A 13,282-nucleotide genomic window follows, 5' to 3' on the forward strand; every position below is an offset into this window, starting at 1 on the left:
GCCACGGAGCCCATAATGACTGGGGTTTCAGGCTCTTCAGTAGGAAGCCTGGAGAAACTCCTCCATAATAAGAGCAGCCGTTAGAGATGCTGTGATCCTGTCACACCAAAGCTCTTTCAGGGACGAGCGGAGCGAGGTTGGAGGAGAGGGCAGGGCAGAGAATAAATTTCATTTTATTGTAGAAATGGAAATTTGTGTCATGGCTTTAAAAATCTGATTTTATGTGTGTGTTTAATGCCATTCATTTTAAATGTAGTATCATAAATCCTTGCCTCAGAATCAAAGCTGTTTAATTACATTTCACCCATGAATAGTTATCTCATGCCAATAGAGAAAGAGTTAAAAAGGAGAACTACAGAGTAAATCAGAGGTTGAGATCTTTAGCACAAGCATAAAAAATCAATTTAAGATGAATTTTACTACTATAAAAATTCTTCAAATATCCTTTTAAGAGTGGGAAATGCTAGGAAACTCAGCTCACATTTCAGTTCCCTTAGCAACGCAGGGGAAGCGGCCCCCAACCTGGGCAGTGCCCTGGGATGCCCGCAGCTCCATAGCCTTTGTAAGATGCCCCCCAGTAAACCAGGGCATCTGATAAGAGTTGTGACTCCCCAAGGTGGATGCAGAGCCCCTGACTCTCAACTTAAGCTACTTGTCTCCTGGACAGTGCGCCCTCCCTTCAGGGAGCCCCATTTGCAGGGTATGATGGTCAGGAAGACCCCTCAAGCCCCGGAGACCACCCAGGGCACCCACATTTGCTACCCTCCCCCACCAGCACCTCACCCCACCTGCTGCTGCAGGGGGTGCGGGCCAGGGCTGTCCTGCTTCCCATGTGGGTTGGGGCAGAGGTGTGAGCAGGGTCAGACTTGGGCGCGTGCCCCCACGTGCGTGCCGCTGCCCACACATGCCCCCACGTGCATGCCGCTGCCCATGCGTGCCCCCTCGTGCATGCCGCTGCCCACGTGCGTGCTTACCAGGTTACGTGTGCTGTGCCTTGTCTGAGCGAGCTCAGCGCACCCCATCTCCTCCCCCCTGGCCCCGTGAGCAGGGTTGCAGAGCCCGTGGCCTTTCTCCACTCTCTCCCCTAGAGTCAGCGTCCTGCTTACTCCTTAAGCAGGGAGCACAGCAGGAGGGCCACTGGGGATTTCTCGGTTATGTGGAAGAGTGCTTATGCCAAGCAGGGGGCAGAAGTTCCTGCCTCTCCATGGGCAGACGTCCTGGCGGGGAGAGACATCAGGGCAGAAAAGCTAGAGTCTCCGTCCACAGGGGACCCCCCAGATGCCGTCCTGCCCCCTGTGTTTCACAGAAGCCACTTTCTGCCTGTGGAGTGGGCCCTGTCAGCACAGGGCCAGCCGCTGGCGCTCTCCGGGGCTTCCTCTCCTGGCGATCCTGGGGGCCGGCATCCTGGAAAAGGCTGGGCCCAGCCATGTGGCCGCAGAACCGCCTGGCGGGCTGGCTCTGTGGGCCAGGGTCTCAGGGGTCCCTCCCCCTGCTCACCTTGAAAGGCTTGTTTCCCTTCATTTGCTGACTCCTTCCGTAATGCTCTTCACTTTCATGCACTCAGAAAGCCTTTCCTGACCTGCCTCGTTCCCCTGTGCATCCCGCCTGGGGCTCTCAGACCCACCACACACCCTGACTTGGAGACTCAGGCTCCAGCCAGGATAGCTCACAAGAGCCGGCTTAGAGGTCTTCAGCTGCTCCCCACGGCTCAAGTGGAGGGCTGGGCCTCGCACACACCGGCGTGTCCCCTCACACTGGTGAAGTCAGGCCCATGCTCCGGCGCTTCAGCGCCTCAGCCTCATGTCTCCCACCCGTGCTGGGCTGCACTGCCAAGCGGGTGAGGCCTCTCCACTTCAGTCACACCCTCACCAGTGGGCGGGTGTGCCTTAAAGGAAGACACCTGGAGATTGAGGCGCACACGCCTGCTCCTGGGTCGGGGATGAGAGGCCTGCGGGGTTCAGGAAGGAACGACGTCTGAAATCAGCTGGGTGCTGGTGCTTCTGTGGGTGTGCCGTCCTCAGAAGTTCAGAAAAGCTGGATCCCTCATAAAAATCTGGGGCTCGGAAGCAGCAGAAGTGACCCTCTGCAGACGGACGTTTTCTCAGCCCAGCAAAGCATGTCCCTTAAAAGTCGCCCTCTGCTGAAGGGGAGAAGTCAGCTCCATGAGGGGAGCCATGGGGTCCCCCAGACAGAAGGGTGAGCCCGTGAGAAGAGGCAGCCAGGCCATCTGAAGCGAGACTGAGGTGTGCTGGCTGAAACTTACAGAAGTGAGAGGGAGGAAGGGCAGTGACCACAGGGAATGAACAAGAAGGGCTGGAAAAGAAAGAGGAGTCTCAGGCAGGAAAATCATAGTCCTGTAGCTAAACCAGCCTCACAGAGTGGCCGGCACACCAAACAGACGCCCCGGGGCGTGAGGCGCAGCGCAGACTCAGAATGGTGTGCCCCTGAAGCCCCCTGCGAGCTGTGGAGCACGTGGAGCCGTGGGGTGTGTGGCGGACATGTGGTGGGAGGGGCGAGGAGGTGGGCTTAGCTACTCTGACTGTATTTCTGGAGAACATTTTTCTTACAGCGAATGTTCAGTGACTGCAGAGGAAGTGGGGGCGGGGGGGTGGTCTGGGAAGGGGCTGGCTCATGCCCACTGGAGCTGCGTCTGAGTTCATCACTCTTGTTATCACACCCCCGCCCTGCGGCAGGACTGCAGACACTCAGAGCCCCGCAGGCAAGCACCGGTCCCAGGACATCCTTCCAGAAACTGTCCCTCCAAGCAGAGGTGGAGGCCTGGGCACAGTGACCCTGCCGCCTTCCTTCCACAGTCCCCTCTCTACCCGTTTAGGGGCAGCAGGTGGAGGGAGGGCCTGGAGGTTGAGTCTCTCCTTTTCTTTATCTTGCAGGCCCGTGGAGGCCACCGCTCCTGCTGAGCAGCTCAGAGGTCCCGGGGCAGTGCAGCCCCTGCTGCAGTGCGCAGCCTGGCTGGACGCCTATTTCCGTGAGCCCGCGGTCCTCGAGGGGCTCCCCGTGCCCGCACTACACCATCCCATCTTCCAGAAAGGTTGGTACCGCAGCCGCCAGGCGGCCTCTGGCTCAGGGACCCCGACCTGAGCACTGTCAGCCCCCTCCCGGCTCGGGCTGCTGACCACGCCTGCCGCGTGTTTCCCCTGAATGAACAGAGGCGGCGTGTGCCACGCAGCACGGCCGGGAGCGCCTGCTCTCCACCCGCTCCACGTGCTCGTGTTCGTCTTGGCACTTGGTCACATAATTCTTGGCAAAGGCAATAAAAATGATCCATGCAGATTGACTCCCGACTCTCACTGGCTGAGAGTTTTAAACAGGAACATGTCTGAATGGCAGTGAATTTTTTAGTAAGCTTACTGTTAACGTACACTATCTGCTTGCCAGCAGTGCCAAGACCCACATGTGGACAACCGGCCTCCCCACGCACTTGGCTGCTGACACCCTGGACTGGGCAGTGGCAACATGTCCTCATGAGAAAGTTTTCAGGCTGACATCTCAAACTTAGCACAGTTAAATGTCGTATGCTTGAGGGATGAGCTGAGAACTTGCTATGTGCAGCATGATAGTGGCACATAAAGTCTCTGATGACGTAAAACACTTTTCCCAGACAAGTTCTTCTTAAGCTTTTGTTTGGAGATTAATTATGACAACTAATATCATCCTATACACATAGCAGAGGTTTATTTTACATAGTGATTTTCTTCACAGTCGTTTTAATATAAGTGAATCTATATCAGCAAGTCAAGTGAAAACAATTTGAGCAAGCTCCAGGAGATGGTGGAGGCCAGAGGAGCCTGGCTACAGTCCATGGGGTCGCAGAGTTAGACACGACTGAGCGCCTGAACAACAGCAACAGTTACGTAGAGATACATGTGTATAGATGTATACACACCTATACACTTAAGGACCTAGACACGACTGGGTGCCTGAGCAACAGGCACAGTTACGTAGAGATACATGTGTATAGATGCATACATACCTATACACTTAAGAAAAAAAAATTACCATGAGATTTTAGATGAGGTGAATTTAGAGCAGTCTTGAATTTCAAAGTGGAATTTGCTAAATAAGTTTAGTGGTATTCCAACTGCTGCCATAGCAGCACAGCCGAAGGTGGAACAGAGTTTTCAGGGACAGCAGGTAGAGAAGCTCGGGCAAGTTGAGCTAATAGCTGAGCTGACCAGCAAGGTCAGGGGAGTGACCAGGTCAGATCCTGGAGGTCTTTGCCCACAATGAACTGAAGCTGAGCATGAACGCGTCAGCGCCTGGGCATCACGTGGGGCTATCTCCAGTGGGCGCGTCTCCAGAGCAAGACTCCACTGAGAGCTGGGTAGGCCTTTGCCGCACGCCACGCTCAGGTCCAGAGCCTTCCATCGTCCCGAGAGTGGGCCCGCCTGGGCCGAGGTGGAGCTGTGGCTGAGTTTGGCCACCGCTGCCTGACACTCACCGCCTGCTCGGAACTGGGACTAGCCCCGCACGCCACCGGGCCGGGTCGAGTGTGTGCCTGACGCTCTTCATGCGCACCTCACGCACACCGGGTGCAGGGCGGGGGTCCTGCTGTGCAGTTTGAGGAACTCACATGTGGGTTTGCCTTTAGAGCAGAGGCTTGGGAATCCTGGAGCAGCGAACTCGTCTGTCCACTGCTGCCATTTACTGCTCTGCCACCAGGAGCAGAAGCGGATTGGCCAAAGCGCTTTCCTTCTCCTTACATGTGTCAAATAAGTGAGCTCAAGTTTAAGGTTTAGGATGTTTCAGAGCAGAGACATTATGAAACAGGGCAGGAAGTATCTGTATAATATAATGAGGGTGTCAGCAGGGGGTGAGCTTGTAAAACCTTGCAGTCCTGTCAGTGCTCGAAGAGAGTGGGGACTGGCCACACGCACCCTGCCACCCCCCTTCCCAGCTCGGGCCTGAGCGTGGCCGGCTCTTCTGCTGCGGGTCATGGTCATGGTGGGTCTGGGCAACCAGGGCAAGCTGGAGGCAGGCACTAGGCAGGGATGAAGACTGCAGCCACCAGTAGCCCACCTCCTGTTGGACCAGCTCTGCAGTGCTGGGGGACACTCGTGACCAGGGCCAGGTCCCCTCCAGCTGGGTTTTGGGGTGGCGGCAGGAGGGTCCCCAAGGCCAGGCCGCCTGCTGACAGTTAGTGCTGGCTCCCAGGCCAGGATTTCCCGTGCCGCAGCCTGTGCCAGCCAGGTTTTTCTAATTTAGCTCAATCACTTCTCCCAGGCGAGGACCAGGTGTGGGGATTTTACAGTTTAAGAAGGGAGGTGGTGGGTGGTTGTAATGTGATTGCTAACACGGAGTTAATTGGCACTAGCCCCAGGTGTGCTGACACCCTTGCTGCTCGGGGCACGTTGGCTTTGCTCTCTTCCTCTCTGTCCTGGAGCCGGTGAACTGGGCTGAGAGGGGAAGGCCCATGCGGGGAGGGCGCGCTAGCACTCCCAGAGCGCCTGATGGCTGTGGGGTCCACCAGGAGGAGAAACCTTTGCAGTCAGAGAGGAGCGGGTGTGTTTATCTGAAAGAAATGCTTCTTGACAAATTCTGTCTTCCATGCCTCTGAGGTTGTGAGCACATTTAGCATCCTTTGGGCATCACCTTTCATCCCGTTCCTCTGAGATGTAGACGTGTGTACCAGACCTGCCTGTCTCGGCTTGGTTAGAAGTGCAGCAGTGACGGAGCTCCTGCTGGAGTCCCGCACCTCCCCGGGTAACTCCCACAGCCCAGCCTGTGAGCCTGGGGGCCCTGCACTGGCTGTGCTGGGTGCCTGGCGCCCCCCTGTTCAGGCAGGACCGCCACCTCACCTCTCAGGCTCTTTGCCTGACATGACGGTCGTGCTCACCATCTGGTTTTTTTGTTTGTTTGTTTGTTTTTTTGTCAGACTGGTCACGAAACAGGGCCTATTAGAATTGCCATTTTTGTAGGCTAAGACATATATTGGGAATTGAGCGTCGTGCATCTTCTTGCCTTGGAGCATTTCTGAAGTCTGATTAGTAACAAGTGGATTATCTGGGTATTTCTACTAAGGAACTGTTAAGCCATCCTCCTGACCAGAAGTCTGGAGGAGGCCTAGGTGGCTGCCTTGCCTGTGGGCCGCCGCAGGTGGGATTTCTCTCGGAAAGGGAGGCAGTCCAGTGAGGTTCGTGACGCTGATGAAGGAACGAAAATGAGAGGCGAGTGCAAGTGAGAAGTGTTCTAAGTCCTCATAGGGTTGTGGTTTTACTAACGTAACTTCAAAAACAGAAATGAACGTTTATGTTTTCTGAGTTTTGTGAAAGGGATTTGTTTTTGTGCTTTACTAATGAGCTGCTGCTGCTGAGCTAGCTGCCTTGTAACTCAGCGAGGCGTTTTTAGGGCGGTCGGGTCCTCCCTGTAAACCTCTTACAAAGGTCAGGTTTGTTTATTTTGAATTCATGTTTCTCCAAGAAACAGTTTTTTTAATGAAGCCATTATTCCTGAAATAAATCTTACTGTTTCTTTCATAATAAAATACCATTTTAACTTAGTTTCTGTGAATACTCCCTCGCTTCTTAATATTGACTCGTAAAAACGTTAGCCTCTCGGTGTAGCATACCTTAATACCTGTAGCCTTAGTGATCATTGGCGGCAGCAGCCGGAACGACCAGAGCAGCACTGTGCCAAAAACAGGGCCCCCGGACTGTCGAGAAGAGCAGGCCAGGGAAAGCGAGACCCCGTCAGACCCGGACGCGTGCAGCACTCTCTTCCCTCTTCCCCAGAGGCCCTCCTGGCAGGTGTGGCCAGGCATATGGGGGCAGGCCCACTGCCCTGGCACCATGTGCTTTTTCTGCTGGGCTAGGGGTGGCCTCCCTGGGCGCCCCGAGTCCCCTTGCTGGGGCAGGGCCTGGCGGTGCTCTGGACGGATGCCACAAGAAGCTGCTCCCAGGGAACGCGGGGGGCGTTCAGCCTTCCACCCTGTTCCGTCTCGCAGAGGATGGCTTTCAACAGATGAGTTCTGAGTTTTCTTTTTAAAGTGTCTGCAGTGTTCCTTTTTAAATGAAATATTTAACAGTTTAATAATTCCTTAGTCACAGCTATTAGCTTGTAGCCATGAAATCCAGTTGCATGACAGTAGTAAAATCTGCGTTTTTTAAACCTGCTGCCTAGAGGGAAGTTTCTTTGCAACTTCTGCTACCGAGCCTCTAAAAGGATTCTTGCACTTCTGAGTCTCTTGTGAACCCTGTTTCAGAATGGTTCTTAACAACCCTACCCGTCTGTCAGGGGAAAGGCCCTTTTGGGGAGAATGAGTCCGTTTCCCTGCAGTGTCCTGTGTGTGGCCCCCTGAGCCCCCTCCGTTCGGGGTCCCCGGGCCTGCTGTGGCGCCCTGCCACTCCCCACACCCTGGGGCCAGCCCAGGGTGCCCTCAGGGGGTGTGTGGTGGGGAAGGGAGGCTGCTCCCCCGTCCCTTCCGGAGCCATGGCAAGATGCACCTTTGTGCTCACAGACCACTTGTACTGATATTTTCCCTGAATTAAAAAAAAAAAGAATTACCGATTTAAAGAGAAAATAGCTATAACAGGAGATGCTTTACAGGTTCTCGTTGGTAGCCATCACTGTTCTCCCATATTCTAAGTGAGGGATTCTAACAATTGTTGACCTTCCTGAGATGTTACCTGGTGGGGCTCCTTCCAAGGCCCATCTATTGATTAGAACAAGTGAACCCTTGCACCTCGGTGGGAAGGAAACAGCTACTGAGAATGTACTCTCAACCCTCGAGCTGCTGAGCACTCTTCAGGACTGACAAGACTTGGAAATCTGGGTCTGTGGCCTTCGACGTCTGAGGCTGGCAAAGGTGAAATGGAGAGGCCACGTGAAAAGCCCGGGAGTGGGTGGTCAGCCGCGGAGCTCAGGGTGCTGGGAAGGGGATCTGAGGTCTCGGATCAAGACCAGAGGCCGCTGCCAGGAGCAGCCCGTCCCCTCTTTCGTGGAAAGTAACACCCAGCGTGTGGTTGTGATTCAGGACCCTGGGAAAAAAGAAATGGAAGTGTCTGAATAAAGCAGGGCGGGGCTCAGTGAAGGGGATATGGGTGTAGGGGGAGTCCTGGGGCGCAGAGGTGGGGAGCAGGCTTCCTTCCTCATCAGCGTGTTCGCTGTGACGCTCCAGGGCTCCCTTAATTACCCCAGGGACCCCTCCCTGCTCGGAGGAGAGCCCCGCGTTTTCTGGGAGGCCCTCCGTCCAGCCTTCAGAAGGGCCTGCAGCTGACTTGTAGGCCAGAGGGAGTCCTCACCAGCGGGCCATCCTCTCCTGCCTGCCTGGCCCCCACCCTTGTTGGAATATTGCATCACTTGCAGCCCCTTAGTGGAACAGAAGACCCCCAGAATTCTGTGTCCTGCGTTGGGGGCTCCCAGCCGAGGCAGAAGGAGCATCATTTGAGACTGTGGACCCTGTGAGGCTGGCCAGGCCAGCTCAGGGAAGTCCGTGCCCTTCAGCAGGAGCGTCCTGTCTCCACTGACCAAGTCCCTTCTGGCGAGCTGGTGCGTATCGCAGGAGCCCGGGGTTCTCATGTCTCAGGGTTGTTAGTTTTCACGCAGTTTCCTGTCTGGCAGCTGTCGTTAGTCCTTGCTTACTCTTTGTTCGGTGTAACCACATCTCGAGCTAGCAGAGTTTTTAAAGTTTCAGCTGGGATTGATTCGAGCAAACAAGTTCTCCAAGTGACTCTCTTAGCTGAGGCCCTCCCTCTTCCTGAGAGTGTATGTGTCAGAACGCTCTGGATGCCTGTTAACAGTGCTATGTCTGCAGCGTCTATGCTTCTCACCCCTCCCCAATCACATCAGAATCTTACAAGAGGCAGATCACATATGCCGCATTTTAAGAATTATTGCTTTTAAAGAATTTATTAAAAGGGATCTAACGCTAAGTGCTTTTACTGTGTGTTTCACCCTATACTAAGGTCAATATTCCTGATTTAATAATGGTTTTGCTTGAGACATAACTGCCTCAGTTCAGTTCAGTGGCTCAGTCGTGTCCGACTCTTTGCAGCCCCATGAATCGCAGCACGCCAAGCCTCCCTGTCCATCACCAACTCCCAGAATTCACTCAGACTCGCGTTCATCAAGTCAGTGATGCCATCCAGCCATCTCATCCTTGGTCGTCCCCTTCTCCTCCTGCCTCCAATCCCTCCCAGCATCAAAGTCTTTTCCAGTGGGTCAACTCTTCGCATGAGGTGGCCAAAGTACTGGAGTTTCAGCTTCAACATCATTCCCTCCAAAGAAATCCCGGGGCTGATCTCCTTCAGAATGGACTGGTTGGCTCTCCTTGCAGTCCAAGGGACTCTCAAGAGTCTTCTCCAACACCACAGTTTAAAAGCATCAATTCTTTGGCGCTCAGCCTTCTTCACAGTCCAACTCTCACATCCATACTACCTAAGCAATTTTGCTGTTGTAATCGACAACGTGAAGCCTGGCATGCTGCGGTCCATGGAGTCGCAAAGAGTCAGACATGACTGAGCGACCGAACTGAATCCACAGCTTCAGTAAGTTCTAGGCTTTGCATGCCTCTTCTTGCTTTCAGAGCTTTGCTCACAGCCAGGTGACAAGGCAGGGGGCCCCACATAGCCTTAACAGTTGATGGGCAAGACATGCTGCCCGTCGGAACGTCTGTTTGCGGGTATGGACAGACAACCAGACGATGCCCCCAGGAGCCTTGCCAGGATGCCCTGGAGTAGAGCCCTAGCAGCGGCAACCAGAGCCTTCAGGAGGTGTCTGGATACTTTGGCCAAAAGTGTGTTTTTCCTCTGAAGCAGGCAGACAACCAAAGCTGTAGCTTCTTGTGGAGCTCTCTGAGTAGTGGGCGTGGCCAAGAAAGGGGCGAGAGGATCTTCAGGTTCTGGATGCTGACCTGAGGCTGCCACTGCTGTGAGGTGTCCGTGCTCACTTGCCCTGGGGAGCAAGTGGGGTGCAATGCTCGCCCTCTCCTGTGCTGGCTCGGGTACCCCTGCAGCCTGCTGGGCTCTGCACGAGAGCCTGGGGTCCCTGCGCAAAGAGCCCTCTGACTAAGCAGTAATTACAAGGGGCTCCTGGGAGGCCTAGCTCAGGGGAAGTTTCCTCCTAAATCTAAGAGGTGGTCAGATCCATGTTCCCTAAGGTTTCCATAAATCAGGCAAAAAAAATTGAACTGAGAATGCCTTCACTCAAGGCTACAGAGTCACACAGTATAATTTAACGAAGCTCAAAGATAACCAGAAAGTTGGTTTGAAAGTCAGCTACTTTCAAACCTTGTAGGATACAATGAGGTCTCTATTACAAATAAATAGTGCTTAAAATTGAAATTGTTACAAGTATTACCTTTATGAGAAAATATTAACATTAAAGTATGACTTATCTCTGCCATAGTAATTAAACATCCTACCAGTGAAGGTTCCGATTAAAAAATGAGTCACCCTAATTACATTCACACGTTTAGAAAGACATTACCTACAAGGTCCTGTGTTGGACTTGGGTGTGTTTCACCTCGAAAAAAGGAATAGAGAATCAAGTTTCTTTCTGCTGGGAGAAGTGAGTTACATTGTCACTTTCTTCAATACTTTTCATTTGAAATGAGCTTTAAAAATTAAGAATCATCTAACAAGCCTGTATTTTACCGTGACAAACCGACCTTTCCTTACGTTTCCAAAGAGGATGTTCAGTATTTTGTTGTCATAAGATGTTATCTGGTCACATTTACAGACAACATTAACGTATTTTGATATCACGCTAGCAATAATAAATAGAATCATTTCTAATACTTGGGTTTATAGAGAAAACAGTGTTTTAGTAAAACACTATATAAAACTAGACTGTAAGTTACCAACGTTAAATGTACAAGTATTGATATAAAACTAATGGCAGTGATGCCGTCTAGCTGTTTGTAGGATCCAAAAGTGTACAAACTGTTCCTTAATTTAAATGCTCTCTCTCTCAGGTTTACTTGCAACCCTTATGTTCAAGATGACTCAGTTCATTTCAAATCACTCAGTCGTGTCCCACTCCTTGCGACCCCATGGACTGCAGCAGGCCAGGCCTCCCTGTCCATCACCCGCTCCCAGAGCTTGCTCACATTCATGTCCATTGAGTCAATGATGTCATCCAACCAACCAAGATGACTCAGAGTATAGGATTTATGAGCATAGAGCTCCCATTTTGAAGGTCATGTTTCCATCCGAATGGAAAAGTAAGGTATCTCCTGGAGAAGATCCGTCTCTCTGAGATGTGGCTTTCATGACCTTGAGGGGTGGGACTCTGTAGGCAGGACAGACCTTCTGGAAGCTCAGCTGCCAGGGCATTGTGTGAAGTTTTAAGGCCATGTAACAAAGTGCTTCTGAAACTGAAGACTGAAGTAGCAGAGGAAGGGTGTTTAGCTCTTCTGCATGTCTCTGAGCTATATTCAGACATTCCCTTGCCCTCTAAGTGCCAGGAAGCAGCAGCCCTGCTGAGCCCTGCCCTCGGCCAGCATCACCCTGTACAGAATCTCTGTGGCAGTGGCGGCTCCTCCTCCCTCTCTTCCTTGCACCGTGTGCTTACCACGGCACAGGCACATTGTGTGAAGGGCCACCCCGGATTTAGGGGCAGGGGGCATTGTCCGCTCTTTCTAAAAACACTGCCGCCCTCGGCAGGGCCACGAGGTCCAGCAGTGGCCCGCCCTTTGAGCCAGTCCTCCAACCCAGGGAGGGATGGAGGCCCAGGGCTCGCCACTCGGCCAGGACGTGTGCTTTTCTCAGTGAGTCCGCATCTCTTCCCTCTTTGTAGAGTAAAATATGCAAGAACCAACATAAATGGCATATCCCCCCCTTTTTTCCTCAAGAATTAGGCCTTTGATGTTCAAGAGCAGCTAATATTAAAGACCATCCCTAGCAGGCTGTAGAAACTGCACCTATTTATGACGAATGTAAAACAGCACAAATCTCACAGAATATGATGGTATCATTAGTTTGTGAATCGCATCCTTGAAAATAACTGTGGAGGAGCCAAATCGGTTTAAAAGAAGATAACAAAATGGTTTAAGCTACTTAGGTTGAATGCCAATTATATTTTAATATTCAACTGAGCATATTTTACTAAGAAAAAAGGCCGCGTTGACGCATGCATAACTCATTGGCAGCGTCGGCCAGCTGTGCCACTCTACTCTCCGAATCACTTTGTGCATTTTAGTAGCATGGTAATTTAGTAGAGAACTACCTGAGTGATGGCATTTTCAATGAGCAGGTAATCTACAGAGAATTTTTATATGGTTATGAGTTCTGTGCTTCAGCCCGGCAACACAAAAATACATCAAGACCAATTACGGTATCAACTTCCAGTGTGGCGCCCTCGCCACGCAAGTGCATGTATTTCTGCCCCAGGCATTTCAAATTGCATCTAATTTGAAATCTTTGGGGTTTTAATTAAATTTCAGAATATATGGAATTCTTCATTAGCACCTGCTCTGAATAGCAGATTGCCCTTCTCTCGGTTTCTCGTTAAAGAAGTAGGCTGTGGTAAAGAGCATGTTCAGGAACCGATCATTTGTGGGGTCTGGGTATTGGAACAGAAATAGTGAAATGCAAAATAATATCAAAAAGATTATTAGTCCAGGGAGAGTCTCTTGATTTGTATTTTAATGGAATTTTACATTTCTCTTAATGATTTGCAAATTGTCCTCTGATTATAAGATGCATTAAGCTTTTCATTTTAATGGCAAAGACACAGCCATTAGCAGAATTTTTTTTTCCTGTCTCCTTTTTAGAGTGCTTCCCTGCAGCAGATAAATATTGAAACCATTAACACCTTTTGATGTTCGTCACAGCCCGCGTCTGGGACCTGCACACAGCTCCCGAGGTCTCTTGGTGTTTGCACCTGGCCAGAGGCCCCAACTCTTCACCCCATGTGTTTCCTTTTCTAGAATACTGGACTCGTGTTTGAGGTTTCATTAGAGGTCTGGTGTGTCTGGGTTGAAGCTAATGCATTTAAATGTTATCCATGGTCCCAGTAGCGTTAATAGAAGCTGTGTTGTCAGTGTGGAGGATGGTGGTCAGCAGGCCTGGAGCCAGGGAGAGCCAGAGGGATACCCCTGGAGAGTTGGGAAGAGTATCCCTCTACCCTCTGACCACCCTGCAGAGCCCCCGAGGGCACGGGCCTGGGCTGCCCAGGCTGGGGCCACTCCACCCTGAAGGCGGGGCAGCTGCCCGTAGTTGGGCCTCTGAGATGATGCCTTGCTTCTCAGGCATGGACGTCTGGTCCCTCCCAGCATGGGGAGCCCTGGGCTCTGACCCAGGTGCAGCATTTCGAATCCAGGAGC

The 13,282-nt window shown here is 52.1% G+C and overlaps 1 protein-coding gene across 1 annotated transcript in view; it reads left to right on the forward strand.

The window, feature by feature from the left end:
• MGMT (O-6-methylguanine-DNA methyltransferase) overlaps positions 1–13,282 on the forward strand; it is a 264,390-nt gene that overhangs the window by 222,625 nt on the left and 28,483 nt on the right. Inside the window, exon 3 of the mRNA XM_068961690.1 lies at positions 2,892–3,049. Within this exon, the coding sequence (XP_068817791.1) occupies positions 2,892–3,049 (158 nt within the window). The remainder of the gene's footprint in view (positions 1–2,891; positions 3,050–13,282) is intronic.

Source organism: Capricornis sumatraensis, chromosome 23, assembly GCF_032405125.1.
Source record: "Capricornis sumatraensis isolate serow.1 chromosome 23, serow.2, whole genome shotgun sequence".
Lineage (NCBI taxonomy): Eukaryota > Metazoa > Chordata > Mammalia > Artiodactyla > Bovidae > Capricornis > Capricornis sumatraensis.